This window comes from Cebus imitator, unplaced genomic scaffold (genome assembly GCF_001604975.1).
Source record: "Cebus imitator isolate Cc_AM_T3 unplaced genomic scaffold, Cebus_imitator-1.0 Scaffold456, whole genome shotgun sequence".
Taxonomy (NCBI): Eukaryota; Metazoa; Chordata; class Mammalia; order Primates; family Cebidae; genus Cebus; species Cebus imitator.
Genome location: NW_016107771.1, coordinates 1,111,349 through 1,127,870, shown reverse-complemented (window position 1 = coordinate 1,127,870; position 16,522 = coordinate 1,111,349). Strand labels below are relative to the sequence as shown.

The 16,522-nt window shown below is 44.7% G+C and overlaps 1 protein-coding gene across 2 annotated transcripts in view; it reads right to left on the bottom strand.

Annotated features, from left to right (window-relative positions):
- NEBL (nebulette) overlaps window positions 1–7,554 on the bottom strand; it is a 490,627-nt gene extending 483,073 nt beyond the window's left edge. The window contains exons 1-2 of one of the 2 annotated variants that reach the window (XM_017511919.1): window positions 7,143–7,554; window positions 5,708–5,802 (exon numbers count right to left, since the gene is read on the bottom strand). In XM_017511919.1, coding sequence (XP_017367408.1) covers window positions 5,708–5,802; window positions 7,143–7,211 — 164 coding nt within the window. In that variant the 5' untranslated portion in view covers window positions 7,212–7,554. The remainder of the gene's footprint in view (window positions 1–5,707; window positions 5,803–7,142) is intronic. The other variant, XM_037732582.1, reaches the window with a different exon arrangement.
- Window positions 7,555–16,522: the final 8,968 nt, after the last annotated feature.

Below are 16,522 nucleotides of genomic sequence, written 5' to 3'. Positions count from 1 at the left end.
TGGCTCACGCCTATAATCCCAGCACTTTGGGAGGCCGAGGCGGGTAGATCACGAGGTCAAGAGATCGAGACCATCCTGGTCAACAAGGTGAAACCTCGTCTCTACTAAAAATACAAAAATTAGCTGGGCATGATGGTGCGTGCCTGTAGCCCCAGCTACTCGGGAGGCTGAGGCAGGAGAATTGCTTGAACCCAGGAGGTGGAGGTTGCGGTGAGCCGAGATCGTGCCATTGCACTCCAGTCTGGGCAACAACAGCAAAACTCCATCTCAAAAAAAAAATATATATATATATTTTCTACATCATGATCCAGCATACACACGTACCCATATCACTGAAAAAAGTGTGTTTGCTAAAACAATCCTCTTTTTAGTACTTAAATGAATTCCGATGTTTTCTTTTCTTTCATTCTCTTTTCTTCCTTCTTTAAATTATGGTTATAATCCTCTAACGGGTAGCAGCCCGCAGTGTGAAAAATTTTGGCATAAACCGTTTAATAGGTGTGAGTGAGTTCCTATTATTTATCGATGTGCTTGCTCGTCTCCCTTCTCCACCCTTTCTTCACCCCTCAAAAAAGTACCAATGAGGAAAGAAGGGCACTACTGTTTCCTGGAGGTCTGCTATGTCCCAGAAACTGGGCTATAGGCTTTCCTGGTGTTTCATTACTCCTCACACAGCCCTATGGGTTCAGTATTACTATGCCCATTTGATAAATGGAGAAACTGATGCTTGGCCATCCAGAGACTGGCTCAGTCGGCCAGGATGGAGTCAGGATTCAACTCCAGCTCCATCTAGCTCCGCACTTCCAATTACAACATGTTGTACTCCATGACACATTCTTTTGTAATCAAAGCTAACTTCATAGCAGGAATTTCATCAACCTCCTTGAGATAACTCAAGTCCTTGGAGTGTTCTAGAACCAAATTCAGAGGCCCAACCACAGATAAGAAAAATAGATGGCGGAAATACTCTTAGGTTTCAATTTAATTTCCTTCTGGGTCCTCTGATTACCCTCAAGAAAGGCACTAATGAGGAGTGACCAGCAGCGAAATGGTACGTGAGAGGCAGTGGAGCACTGGCCTCAATAATCACACTCAACACGGGCTGGCAGAACTGTGCTGACCGTTCTGGGTGACTCGTCATGAGATGCACCGAGCCCAGCCTCTTCCGGGCAATAGAAAGACAATAAATATTCACAAGAAGGAATGCGAACACAGCCAGAGCGAAAGCAAACACAACAGTCAGCGCCTGCTGTTTTATTTTTTAAAGTCTTCCAAAACCATGTTAAGTGAAACTCTTTGATGAGAGGGAATCTTATTTGGAAGGATCACTAAAGACACATCATATGGATACTTGTGTTCTTTTAGCCCCATAATTAAAGATACACTTGACTAAGATAGGTATATAGTAAATGTAGGCAGGTCAGAACAAATGTTCAGCACAAAAATATGTCTGCAAATAATGTTCAGCCCAAATAATTTTTGGGGAAATTATTGGCAAGGTCATGTTAAATTATTGCATTGTTCCTTGGTGGCACCCCAGACCTAATATAACTTGAGATTTGGTGAGAACACATTAGCTGGTCATTCACTGGCAGGCTACTTCTAAGCGGTAGTGCCTCTCAGGAAATTTTAAGAACCGATGTATATTTTACAAAGACATAGTAAATGCAATTTTGACTTATACACACATCAAATTAAATAATTTATTTGACAAATGGTCTTAGGATTTATACTCATTGTGTGGCTTGCTGGGTAGCAAAATGTTTATAGTTTAGCTTGGCATATAAATTCACATAGAAATATTAGCTATGTTTTTTGTCTAATCATCTAGTGTTATTTTCTCAGCACCTCTTAGTGATAAGAATTTTGCCTAGTCCTCATTTCTTTGCAAATTCCATGGTGAAAAAAATCCTAAATATGCTAAAGAATCCATTGCCTGCTTATGAAACATAAAGGCTTGTGAAAACATGGCACACACTCAAATAGACCAGTTTGTTTTTAAATATTTTAATAGTGTGCACTGCTGCGTTAGGAACGAAATGAGTATTATGCCCAATCTTACATCTAGTGTGTACTACACTTTGATCGTTCTATCGAAAGATCAAAATTTAAATATCATGTAAATTATATTTTATACATGTTCTCCTTTGCATGAAATCAAACAGAATACTTGTTTCTTCTCTAAACACATGAGAATATAAACAAGCAACATATTTAACCTGAAGAAGTACTCACTACTTCATTCCATGAAAGAATGCCCTCAGGTAGTGATTAAAATAGGAAACCTTTATGTTTTCTTAAAATAATTCTAAATGTCTATGTTCATGCTTTCCAATTTTTAAGCATATTCTTAGTATTTATTTTAAAGGTTCTTCATTTAATTATGTATGTTATAAGAAAAGCTACTTAAGTCCTTTTCCTGAAACTGTGGGGAGAGGTTCTGTAAATCAGTAGAAAAAAATAGCAGAACTAGAACAACTGATATTGAATCTCTAATAGCTAAGAAAAGTTGTCACTTTCATAACAGCTAAATGTAAAGTATGAACATTGATTCGATCCTGGTTTTTAAAAAAACAACTATAAAGAACATCCTTAGGACAATGGAGCAAATGTAAAAATAAACAACATATAAGATGTTATAATAACACATTTGTTAATTTTCTTAGGCATAATAAAGGCTCTGTGATTCTTTAAGAAGATGTCCTTATTCTTACTGCATGCATGATGTAGTTTTTAGGGATGAAATGTCACAATGTATGAAACCAACATGATGTATGAAATGGAAAAATGGTCCAACAATAATAAAAATATTTGGACATATAATTAGATGGATCAAAACATGAAGCCAACATGGCAAAATGTTCATAACAGTTGAACGTCGGTGGAGGAGATATAAATGTTCCTTGTATTATTCTTTCAATTATTTTGCATGCATGAAAATTTTCACAATAAAAAGTGACTGGGGAAGATGGAGTTGTTTTCATTTAAGCACGCGTATACATTGACATCTGAACCAAACCAGATACAGATAAAATATTGCATTACATGAAAAGCAAATGTTTCATTTTCTGGGAGCAGTGTACATTAGAGAATCAATTTTCTACCATTGACCCAGAGAAATTATGGCGGCCCTCTGGCCACAACCACATGGAACAGCTGATTGACATGCACCACCTAAATTAGAGCAGATGCATCAGGATCCCCAGAGGCCAGTCCATACTGACCAGCCAGTTTACACAGCAACACGTATCCTTAGCAGACTACGGACTGACAGCAGGGACCTTCGAGCCCAGAAGCCTCAAAGCAGGCAGAACCCAAAACTTTGCTAGGCTCCATTTTCTAGTGGTAAATTTTAAATATCAGCTCTCTACTCATTCATTCACAAGGATAGATTCCTATTTTCCCCTATTTATCTGCTCAATAAAGTGGACTACCAGGTTCAATATGAAGCAAAAATCCTGGGGTGCAACCCCCAGAATTCAACTTAAAACTAATAATAATGTACTGGAATCATATGAGAAATGTTAGAGAGAAAAATCTATAAACATTTTATACATGTATATTGAGAGTATTAAAAATAAGATTCAGATCTATGAAGCAATAGAGCAGAACGTTTCTTTTTCATAAGTAGAATCATTTTTTGCAAAGGTGGGGGGAGGCAACTCTCAACATTTCTGGGTACTCATCACTACTAAGTCCAAGTGCAAAATAGCCCTTCCTGACTCATCCAGAATCTTACAAACTTTTTAAATTAGATTGAATCCGAACTAAGCAATAAGCACTAAATAATTTTCAAGCCACCCAATGCAGTCAAGAACTCTACTTCAGTTGCACCTTTTTCTGTCTTTTTATTTTTGATCATTTCTTTTCCTCCCTCATCCAGTTCTCTCTCCTTGTTGTAATTGCTATCCTCTCCCCATATTCTTTCTCTCTCTTTCCTCCTTCCCTCCCAATCCCCTCAGGCCTGCCAGGGCCACCCAAAGGCATTGTTATCACTGGGGTTAAACTCTGGCCCTGCCCTATAAAGAATCCTGAATCCTGATGTGGTCCATAAAGCCTGATGGAATCAGGCTGCCGACTGAAACAGTTACAGGAAGAATGGTTCACTTTCCTTTAACCAAAGAACAATTATCCCGTTTATGGGTGGTTGGGGCCTTTTCCCTTCTCCTTATGCCTGCCTTTGATCTTTAACCAGTAGTTTATGGGTCTCTGGAAGGGAAGCAGGAAACCATGACACCGAAACCTCATTCTTGCGTCAGGCTATTCCAATAGGAAGCATTGTATAAGAGGGTTGAAAACATCAGAAAGTTTGGGGAATATCTGTGGACTTCTCCTCTCCAAGAAAGTCCTGAATTCTGTTCAATACCCCCATTTTCTGATTTCTTGAAAAGTTTCTGATTTACCTATAAGCATTAAGGATTAAGGAAACACAAATATTAAACAGTCTTCACCAGATGAATATTTTTTAAGTTCTTCACCAGAGAGGTATGAGTACATTCCATTTACTTACCTAAAATTTACTGTCTGTGATAACACACTGTCAGTATGTAATGAAGCATGAATGAATCCCAGGCCCTCCATCTCCAGGAGACCTGAATGATGAACCTACTTCAAACACTGTAGGAAGGAAGAATCTATGGCAATATTCCAGCCAAAAGGCCAGGGGTCCAGAGGCCCTTCTGCTGCCTCCAGTTCATGCCAACCTCATAAGGGAGCTGGTGAGAAAACTAAACCATCAGGGCCAAGAGCTTACAGTTGAAAATAGTCTGGGGTGAGGGGGATGCTCATAGGAGTGAAGAAACATGTGCTCCTGGGGCAGCAAGGTAGACATTTGGAAACACTAGCCAAGTCAAACTGCCAGCAGCCTCCAGGAGTGATCTAAGCCCCGTCCTGAGCCTCATTTTCATTACCTGCCAAATGGGGGTAATAGCAGTGTCCCCTAACTCGCAGGGTCGTTATAAAGATTAAATGATCGGTATGTATAAAGTGCTTAGAACAGAGCTTGACACGTGGTGAGCACAATATCAATGCTAGCTAATTGCTATTCTAGGCTAGCAGCATGCCTACACAACAGCCTTCCAAAGAACGCTTACCTTTTTTAATCTCCACCTACTACAGCACTAACCAGCCGGAAGTACCCGGTCTACTGCAGTAGGTCTACTACAACCGACCTACTACTAACTAGCCAGGAACACCCATGTCTTTGGTTCCATTCTCCAAACCATTCTTTGATTTCCTGTTTAAGCCCAGAATCTCCGCAGTGGTCTCAGCTAAGACCAGATGCGCAAGGCTCCTTTCCATAGCAACTAGGTTCAGGTATGAAACTGCAGTATGGCAACATCCTATGATTAAAATGGAAATTGACACAGGATTAAAATGGAAATCTACCTGACATGCACTTCAGAGCCCACACGTTCTCAGTGGGGAAGTTCTGCACTTCTAATAAGTGTCCCTAGGTCTGTAACACTGTGAACCTCTAAAACTAACCTGGTTGAAGTCACATAGAAGTTACCCAACACATTAGAAAGGCATAAAAAGCAGTGATCGTCCACAAAGTACACGGCGCCAGAGTCTGCGACATAAACAGGTAACTGGCCACTGACACACCTGGGTGACACAGCGAGTCAATTCTTCAGAACAGGCAGATCCACTGGCTCTCAAGCTCTGAGGCTGTGCCACACCTGGCAAGCATGTTGACAATACTTACGCATTACAATAGGGCTTCTTTTCATAGCCTTTGTAGTTGTTCATATTGAGTGCCATCTTGCAGACCTCACAATGGAAACATCCTTTATGCCAATACTGGAAAAAAAATATATTAAAAATTCAGTACCATGCCAGTTCTCACCAGGATGGGCAGAGAAAGAAGGCTTTTTAGTGCCTCGGAGTCCCTGTAGCTGAAAATACTACAACAAAATGAGTGTAGGGAACTGTGGACGTGTTTACCTACTTTCAGCTCAGTAAATAGAGCAGCCAGCTCTGAAAACTGAGTCTTAAAGGAAGACCCACCCCAATATACTGACGCACCATGAAAGAACTGTCAAGGCTCTGTCGAAACAGCACTTATGTGAACAGCCAGAAAAGAATTCTGAGCTCGGTTAATGCAGAAACGGGGCCCAGAGAGTGGCTTTAAAACCAAAAGGAATCCACTTCAAAGTGTCTAAATGCAGGGACTGTAGGATCTCAATAAATATGTGTTCACCAGAAGTCAGGCAAGCTGAGGGGGCTGGAGGAGGGCTATGTAAGTACCCCCACACCTGATCAACTTCCACTAAAATGCTGGACCTCGGACTCTGCTCGGAATGACTGTCAGGATGACAGCTTGTGCTAATGAAGCATTTGTATCTTCAGAGGCAAATTTCCCCAGAACACCCCTGGCTGGTTTCAACTGTCAGTCACTCCGGATCGGATCGCGCTTGGAGGGCTCTTTCCCCGGCTGTTCATCTCCGTCCCTGGCTGGAAGGACCTGGCTGCAAAACCACTTCCCCTGGAATTCCCCACCAGGTGGATTAGACACCCGTGGGTCCAGCTCGCCGCGCTGAGCCGGGCTCTCCGGCAGGGATTATTCTTAGCAATGCGGCAGCGGCCGCCCCATGACATAGTAATTACTATTTGCCTCTCCCCCTCGCCGCGGTCACAGGAGGCGCTGGGGGTGGGCGGGGGAGGTGGGGACTCTGGCGGATCTGTGGGGAGGGGGGCGGGGGTAGGGGGGGGGGGGGTGGGGGTGGGGGGGGGAGGTGGGGACTCTGGCGGATCTGTGGGGAGGGGGGCGGGGGTATTGTGGGACACCAGTGGAGGCAGAGGGGGCGCGGCTCGCCGAAGCGCCCCCCCGGTGCCCGGCCTGCTCCCTCTGGCCCCGGGGCCGCGCACTACCGTGCGCCCTCCGCAGCGGCTCGGCCGATGTCGCGCAGCCCCGCAGCGCGACAAAAGCCCTTCCCGGTTCCAACATCACAATCGAATCGCCAAGCATGGTATCTGACACTCCCGCAGGCGTCTTCCTTCGCGCGCCCTCCCCCTGTGCCAAGGCACACGCACACGCACCGACCCACTCATCGCTTCCCATCCCCGGTGCCAAAACTTCTCGGAGCAGGTGCAGCCCGGCGCCCGGCAGGTCCAGGCTGGCCCGGCGCCCCCTCGCTCACCTTATCCAGGCAGTTGACTTTCTCCGTGGGATACACGACTTTTCCGCAACGGGCGCACTGGGGGTTCATGATCGCAGTTCCCGGGGGCGACGTCGGCGGCTGGTGGCTCCGAGGAGCCGCTGTGACATCCCCCGGCGAGCCCCGAACCGCCTCCGGGCAGGCGGGAGGGCTGCGGGCGGCGGGCGCCGGGTGGGGAGTCGGCGCCGGGCCCCGGGCGAGTGCAAGGGGAGGGCGGCGGGGTCTGGCGCCTGAGGCCGGCCGCGCTCACGGGCTCGCGGACGCTGGGGCTCGGCTCCGACTCCGGCTCCGCGCCGCTGGGTCTGCGTCGCTCGCACTCCAGGTACGGGTGACTCACACAGCCACTCGCGCCCGCCCCTCGAGCTCACTCGCTCCCCCGCCTCGCAGCCGCCGCGCAGGCCAAACCCACCGGCGCGCCCTGACCGAAGTGGCAGGGAACGTGCGCGTCGGGCACCCGGGGAGGGGGGGCACAGCAGCGGAGGAGGCGGGCAGAGACCCGGAGAGCTCCGCAGACCGCCGCGGGTGCGACTGGGAGGCCTGGGGAGCGAGCCTCGCGCCACCGCGGCTGCTGGCCGGGGAGCCCAGGTGGGCGGCGGCTGGGGAGGGAGGGATCGAGGCGGGGGAGGTGACAAACACCGGTGGGGAGAGTGCTCAAACCCGCGCACTCCCTCCTCTCCCTCCTCTCTTCCCCAGCCGGGGGCACCCTCATCCCAGGCTGACTGACGTCCCCGGCACCCATAGGTCGCGGGGAGTGTGGGGCCAGGGTGCGCCTTCCTTCCTCCTCCTGTGGGTGAAACCGGGGACAGCGGCCCCCAGTCCCAGGGCGGAGGCTGCCTCTGCTGCTCTCAGCGACGCGCCCAGGCCTGGGAGCCGGGAGATCCTCGGGGAGCCCGGAGACACACGTCCCAGAGGCGCCGGGGGTTGCGCTGCACCCGCTCCCACGGGCCTCTTCCGAGAGGACGCGAACCCCGCGTGCCCGCGGGAAGTCCTCGGATCCTGGATGGGAAAGAGCCTTCTCTCACCCGCTCCGAGACTTCCCGCTTTTTAACATCTGTCCTTGCAGAGCGACTGGTCATTTTAGGCCCGAGTCAAGCCTCTCTTGATTAATAAATGGCCATTGCTCGTTTTAAGTGTGCATGGATGTATATACATTGTATTGTTTTGCAATTCAACCCCGCACGGATCTGGGAAAAAGTTCTTCACCTGCATTAAGGAAAGCAATTACAAAGTCATGGTCCAAACCAGAAGAGCCAGAAAATCAAGTAGAAAGCTCAGGGTAGGATGAAACCAACGGGAACAGGAATCGTTTCTTCCTTTTAATAAGAGGTCAGGTTATTGGACTCACTTGATGAAAGGCAGCCAAATGAATGGAACACAGCCTGGGTTCAAAGCCTGACCCCGCCATCTAATGTTGTGACCTTGTGCAAATTCTTAGTGGCTCTGTGCCTCAGTTTTTTAATCTACAAAATGGGAATAAGTATGCAGCTAGCCAACAGCTTCTAGCCTCCTGCCATGAGGATTAAATGAGTCAGCAATTCTGAAGTGCTTCAATCAGCTTGGCTCAAGGGAAGCTCTAGGAAGAGTCAGCTAGGATTACTATAAATTGGTTATAACAAAGAAGCGAACACATTCCGTTGCTAGTACACAGATTAAGACTCAATCATGCCACATACCAGCTGCCACTGCTCTGACAAATATTTCTGTCGTTTCAAAAAAATATCATGGCTGCAGCTTTTCATGACAAAAGAAAACCCTTGGTTTCTGGGCCTCTTAAACAGCTGCACTGATGGACATATTCACAATAATCCTGAGCTGTTTGACTTTCCAGAAGACCTCACTTCTTTTAAAGTACTCACCAAATGCAACAGGCCCTGAGCTGCTCACTCATGGCCACGTTCGCAAGTCCATCTTAAAAGCAAATAAAATGAGCATTTGCTGTCAGAGAGGATCAATTGTCTTTTAGAAATATTTCAGAGCTCATTAGAAATGTATGAGGAAGGAAAAAAAACAGTATGTGCTCACCTGAAAGGCAGTAGTTTTGTTTTTTTTTTTTTTTAACGTTTATAGTTTGAATATCTTATTCTTATTCTCTTTTTCAAATTGTAACCACAAAAATTCGGAGCAAGAATGCTGATGATATGTGATATTTATAGATGATTACTTCCGACCTTTTAACTTTAAGTTGTATTAATCTTTTTTTTTTTTTCCTAAGACTGAGTCTAACTGTCACCCAGGCTGGAGTGCTGTGGCACAATCACGGTTCACTGCAACCTCAACTTCGAAGGCTCAGGTGATCCTCCCATCTCAGTCTCCTGAGTATGTGGCACCACCATGCCCTGCTAATTGTTGTATTCTTTCTAGAGATGGGGTCTTGCTGTGTTGCCCAGGCTTGTATCAAACTCCTGAGCTCAAGTGATCCTCCCACCTCAGCCTCCCAAAGTGCTAGGATTACAGGCTTGAGGCACCACACCCAGACACATTTTATAACTTTTTACCAAACCACCAACGATCACAGTGCCTGACATATAGTATGAATCAAATGAACAAATACATTAAAACCAGTATTCATGTGATGTTTTATCCTTTGAAGAAGCAATACATGCTCAAAGTTACATTTTTCTCTCATTTTTTCCGACTTTCTACATCAAACCAACTTCTAAGTTCCTTAATGCCATTTTTACTGATGTAAGAAGAATTGTAATACCATCTATCTTAAAAGGATTTCTTTATTTCGAGATTCAAAGTACTATAAACAAAGAATTGGCAGAAACCTGTCCTCTAGCCAGCCTTCCCTCTTCAAGCAGATAAATGATTGAATTGTCTGCTAAGGAGAACTTTTGCCCTTCCATGTCTTTTTCACTTGACTGGTTAAGAAATTGTTCCTTACGTAACTCTACCTCAATATCTCTACTTTAATTTCAAGACTTTTCTGTTGGTGGGACATCCACAGATATAAAAAATAACTGACCTTCATCACCACCCTAAAAACACTTCTATATTTATGAAGTTGAATTTTTTTCTTTAGCTAAAATCCCAAATCTGTTTACTTTTTCCTCCTATTTATGAGAGCCCTATTTATGCAAATCAATTATAATCACCTTTATTATTCAGGCTACATAAATTGAACTCCAAATAAAAGTTTTAAAAGCATAACTAACATAAAAGGCCAAACAATGACTTTGACTAACATTACTTTGGATGCAGAGTGTAATGGATGATTTTATTTGTTCACGATTTTTTTTTCCTCCTATCTTGGCACGCTTCCTATAGGCAGAGTGTCTTTCCCCTCGAGCTTGACCGTGTGACTTCCTTTGGCCGATGGAATGTGAGTGGACATGACATATGTCATATCTGAACAGACACTTAAAATGCACTTGCGTAGTTTGCCCTGTTCTCCTACCCCTTTGAGCTTCGGCCCTTGGCCTTGAAAAGATCATACCACAGGGGGGTGACTGCTTTGACTTTTGTCCAAGAATGAGATGGGCTGACCCATGCCCAACAGAACCACAGCAATCCCACAGCCCTCACATGACGAGAGTAAGAAATAATTATTGTTATAAGTCACTGAGATTTGGGAGATTGTTTGTTACTGCAGCAAAAGCTCACTAATGTGTCAATGATGAAACGTCAAGAGAAATGTTTTCTACTTCATCACTTCACCAACAACAAGAAATTAACGAACTTACATGTAAGATTCAGTATACATTCCTTTTTTTNTTTGATGGAGTTTCGCTTTTATTGCCCAGGCTGGAGTGAAATGGCGCAATCTCGGCTCACCAAAACCTCCGCCTCCCAGGTTCAAATGATTCTGCTGCCTCAGCAGGAGCTTGACTGTGTGACTTTCTTTGGCCAATGGAATCCCTCCTGAGTAGCTGAGATTACAGGCATCTGCCACCATGCCCAGGTAATTTCATATTTTTAGTAGAGATGGGGTTTCTCCATGTTGGTCAGGCTGGTCTCCAACTCCGGACCTTAGGTAATCCACCCACCTCAGCCTCCCAAAGTGCAGGGATTACAGGCATGAGCCACTGCGCCCAGCCACATTCTTTATTTTTCTAAAAGGTGAGCTGTTAGAAGTGTAGTGGCCAATACAGTATAGAGCTCTTATTAAGTAATTATTTCATCATCTCATTTATACAGCTCAACTGTGTGTTTTCCATTTGTCAGGTATTATGTAAATTTGTGCATATTTTTTCTAGCGGATTCAAATGTCACCAGGGAGGCAAGTTTTCCCAACCAACAACTTTGGTGGCAAAATGAAAGGAAAATGGTCAATTTTGGCTCACAATTTCATCTGATATCTGCATATGAGATTTAGCCTAATTAAGCATTTCTCCAAAGATCTTAAGCACTGCAGAGAAATTATCTCATTTGCCATTATAGTATTCCTTCAAGTCAATGAGAAATGTAAAATAAAAACATTAAGAAAAATTGAAGCTTCAGAAGCCATTATAGAAACAATTACCTTCATTCATCCATTCAACATATAATTATTGGTAGGCAGGATGTTAGGCACCAGGAAATGCACTGGGGAATAAGACATGATCTCTGCTTATAATAAAATCTAGTGGGACTGATAAGTAAGCAAAGAATTACAATACAATATGATAAATGCTCTAAAGTAAAGCTCAACTCTAGATATCATGGAAGAATAGAGGAGGAATTCCTAATTTACCCTGGGAAGTCAAGGAAAAGAGAGCTAGAAACAGTCATCACTACCACACATCACACCAGGAGCTCAAGCTACCTTATTGCCTCTCCCCCAGAGAATATAAGGACCCCTAAAGTGAAGGGTTTGGGGTGTTTACTATTTTTCCTGTTTGGGGGATTATTTTGCTTTGGTATACATGCTGAAAATTTATTTACATCACTTCAATGCTCCCCCAACATAGCACAGCATGGCAACAAACTTCAAATAATGATGAAACATTTCTTGATAGATGACATATCAAAATAAGTCCCCAACTTCCAATTTATTGAAAGCGTTTATAGATATTAACTCAGAATTGCAAGTATGAGCCAAAACCTTTCAAGACGTGGAAAGACAAAAAAGAAAGGTAGGAGGAGCAGCAACCCTTGCTGTGCCCTTTCAGGAATGAGCCCCACACAATAAAGGACAAGACAGACCCTTCGTGGCAGGCAAAATAATGCACTAACCCCTAAAATGTCCACATTTTGATGCCCAGAACTGGTGAATATATTGCTTTACACAGCAAAAGGGACTTTGCAGATGTGATTAAGTTAAGAATGTTGAGACTCGGGGATTATCCCAGATTATCCAGGTGGATCCAGTGTAATCACCAGGGCCTCCTAATGAAACTCTCCCTATAAACTTTATAAAATTAATCAAGGAAGAAGGGAGGGGGAGAAACAAAATTAACCAAGCTTATAGCTCATGCAGCCTTAATCACAAGGTCAGCCTGCTGTCTCACCTGCTGCCTCTTCGTTGGTCGGGGCCTATTGCTTCAGAATCGCATAGACCTTGTTACAAGATTATAGTTCCCCTTAACTGCTCCATAGATAACAACTTGGATGTTATGACACATCAATTTTCCCTTTGAGATATTCTTTTAGGTCCCACACACCAGTGAGGTCAGCTGCTCTGAAGGGCCCCGCAAGAAGCTGACTCACCAAAGAGCGCAGTGTCCACGTCCTGATCATTTCATGCCCCTTACCCCAACCAATCAATGACCCCTACCCTTCAGCCCCTCATCCTCCATCATCCCCTCAAGAACTCCAGCCCAAAACTCCTTGGGAAGATAGATTTGAGGATCTCCTCCCATCTTCTCACCCAGTGCCCTGTGATCATTAACTTTCTCTGCTGCGTACCCTGCTATTTCAGGGTATCGGAACATTACTGTGTAGTGAGGCATTTGTACCTGTTGGTTCTATAACACTAAGAGGGAGGCAAGAAAATCAGAGTCAGGGAAAGAGATGTAACAACAAAAGCAGAGGTCAGAGAGAGATTTGAAGATGCTACACTGCTGACCTTGAAGATGGAGGAAGGGGAAGGGGCCACAAGACAAGGAATGTGGGCAGCATCTAGAAAAGGCAAGGAGGCTGGAAGGGGTGGTTCATGCCTGTAATTCCATCACTTTGGGAGGCCAAGGCAGGCAGATCACTTGAAGTCAGGAGTTGAGACCAGCCTGGCCAACATGATGAAACCCTGTCTCTACTAAAAATACAAAAATTAGCTGGGTGTGGTGGCACATACCTAAAATCCCAGCTACTCAGGAGGCTGAGGCAGGAAAATCTTGAACTTGGGAGGTGGAGGTTGCGGTGAGCCAAAATCACACCATTGCACTCCAGCCTGGGCAACAAAAGCAAAATGCCATCTCAAAAAAAAAAAAATTATCCAAAATGAAGGTAGCACATTCTGCACATGTATCCTGCAACCTAAAATAATAATAATAAACAGTTACAGTTAAAGACAAAAAAAAAAAAAGCGAAGGTAGTATTTTCTTTAAACGGTTTGGTTAAAAAAACAGAGAGCCATCATGTACTGTCAGTAAGAGGAGACTCATGATAATCTTCCCCACATGCAGGAACCCAGGAAAAACAGAACCACCCAGCTTCAGAAAGGAAGAAATCTTTGTAAATCTGGATCACCAGAGGAAAAAATAAAAACAACCCCATCTGTAATAGAATCAATTCAAGGGTCTTCAGCTGAGTGACCTGCATTAGCATAACACCTCTGACCTTCCCCAGTGAGCCTCTCTTAACACCATGTGCTGCTTTTCACCCTCACCTGTCAGTCATACTTGCTTCTTCATGCACTGGTTTCCCTGCCCACAGAGCGTGCTTTCCCACAATTTCTTTTCCTTAACATTGGCTGGCCATGACCACACATGAGCTCTCCTGCTTCTCTTGGCATTTTTTCATCTTCACCTCCCACAAACAACAGCCTTATTCTTTCCCTATTTCCAGTAAGGATTCCAAAGAAAAACATGCTTGGCCCAGCTCACTTGTGCACATCTCTGGGTCATGAGTCCACGTCGGGTTGTCCTGCAGCCGTGCCTAAGCAGTTCTGGGGGAAGTGAGGAGGGGGACTGGACAGGACCACATGGGGCACAGGGACCTGCCCAACAGCAGAGGCATCTGATGGCCTAACCTATCCAGAATATGAAGGGAAACTCAAGAACAAAACTGGAGGAAGGGCTAACGCTCATTTTTTAAAATCTGGATATCATATAAACTAAAACATAAACTAAAATTTAACCATGGACAAGATGTGGTTGCTGGCCATTTGTTTTGTTTTGTTTTGTTTCCTTTTAAAAATTCATTTTAGGGCTGGGCAAAGGGGCTCACACCTGTAATCCCAGCACTTTGGAAAGGCGAGGCCAGGGGATCAAAGGAGGCCAGGAGTTCGAGACCAGCCTGGGTAACAAAGTGAGGCTCTGTCTCAAAAATAATAATAATTAACTAGGCGTAGTGGTGTGTGCCTATAGTCCCAGCTACTCAGGAAGCTATGGAAAGAGGATCCCTTGATCCCAGGAGTTCTAGGCTGCAATGAGCTATGATCGTGCCACTGCACAGCCTGGGCAACAGAAAGAGACCTTATCTGTACAAAGAAAAAATATATAATTTTAAGATAAATGAGGCCGGGTGCGGTGGCTCATGCTTGTAATCCCAACAGTTTGGGAGGCCAAGGCGGACAGATCACCTGAGGTCGGGAGTTTGAGACCAGCCTGAGTCTTGAACTCCTGGCCTCCTTTGATCCTTTGGCCTCGGCTTTCCAAAGTGCTGGGATTACAGGTATGAGCCACTGTAATCCCGACCAACATGGACAAACCCCATCTCTGAAAAAAGAAAAAGAAAGATAAATGAGTAGAAGTGCACATATTCTTGTCTTTAAGACAAATATTCTCATTTTCAAGAAGTAAAAGTAAATAAAAACAAGAAATTCATAATGACCTCAGAAGAAGGCTCTGAGTCTTAGCAACTAGAAAACTGCAAGTTCTGAGCAATAGTCCAAAGATTTATACATGTGTTGTCCAACAGAAATATAGTGAGAGCTGCAAATAGGAGCCACATGTGTAATTTTAAATTTTCTGGTAGCTATATTTTAAAAAGTAATAAGGAACAAGTGACAGTATTTTAGCAGTATATCTTATTTAACCCAATGTATCCAAAATATTACTTCAACATGTGATCAGCATTTTAAAAGTTAATGAGATCATTTACGTTGGTTTTCTCATACTAAGACTTCAAAATGCAGCACCCGCTTTACATTTATAGTGCCTCTCAATCTGGACTAGCCACATTGCAAGTACTTCAGAACCACTGATGGCCCACTTGGACAGCACAATATTCATTCAGCTTAAGAGAGAAAGTAGGTGGCATGAACAAGACCAGGGTCAAAGAACTGGGCACAGTTAGCGTTTGCTTACTCTGAAGGGGTTCAGGCAGGAGGGATTACACCAGGGTCCCCCCCAGGCAGAGACACCACCAAATGCTACTGACATCAAAACCGCTGATACACTCACCTCCGTCTCTGTTCCCATATCTCAGCCCGGCAGCTTGAACGAGAAAACTATGGCAGAGATGAATGAATGAGTCACCACCAGAGAAAGACAAGAAGAGGGCAGAGAGGGAGGAAGATGAAAAGGGAAGAAGTGAAGAAGGGAAGGAAAGAAAGGCTTGAGGACAGATAGACAGGGTTGGAAGAGGGGAGAGCCACAGCCACAGGACAAGAGGGCGTTTGGACACCACCACAAAGAGCACAGATGTAGGGACCTCTTGGCAAACTCAACAGGGCAAATGAAAGAGAAAACAAGGAAAGGGCCCCATGAATTCAGGGAGGCTGCAGGGCGTGCTGAGCCCGGAAGTGAACTTCACAAAAACCAAGAGCCTGGAAAAAATCAGCAGGGCAGTGTCAAAGACAAATGCCGTCCACGTCACTTACAAAAATAGAATGTTTTGTTTTATATTAACAAATTAATTCAGTTCCTTAGTCTACTTACGGTCATACTAACTCTGTGTTTAAGCTCAGTGTGCATGGCTTAAGCTCCTGGGAATGAGGCCCACTTGCAGGCCAGATATAAGGAGGAAATATTTGCAGGGTGACATGGTTTGTCTGTGTCACCACCCAAATCTCATCCTGAATCGTAGCTCCTACAATTCCCACGTATTGTGGGAGGGACCCAGGGAAAGGTAAATGAATCATCAGGGAGGGTCTTTCCTATGCTATTCTCATGATATTGAATAAGTCTCACAAGATTTGATGGTTTTATGAAGGAGAGTTTCTCTGTACAAGCTCTCTTCTCTTTCTGCCGCCATGTGAGACCTGCCTTTCACCTTCCACCTTCCACCATAATTGTGAGGCTCTCCAGCCACATGAAAGTGTGAAATCCATTAAACTT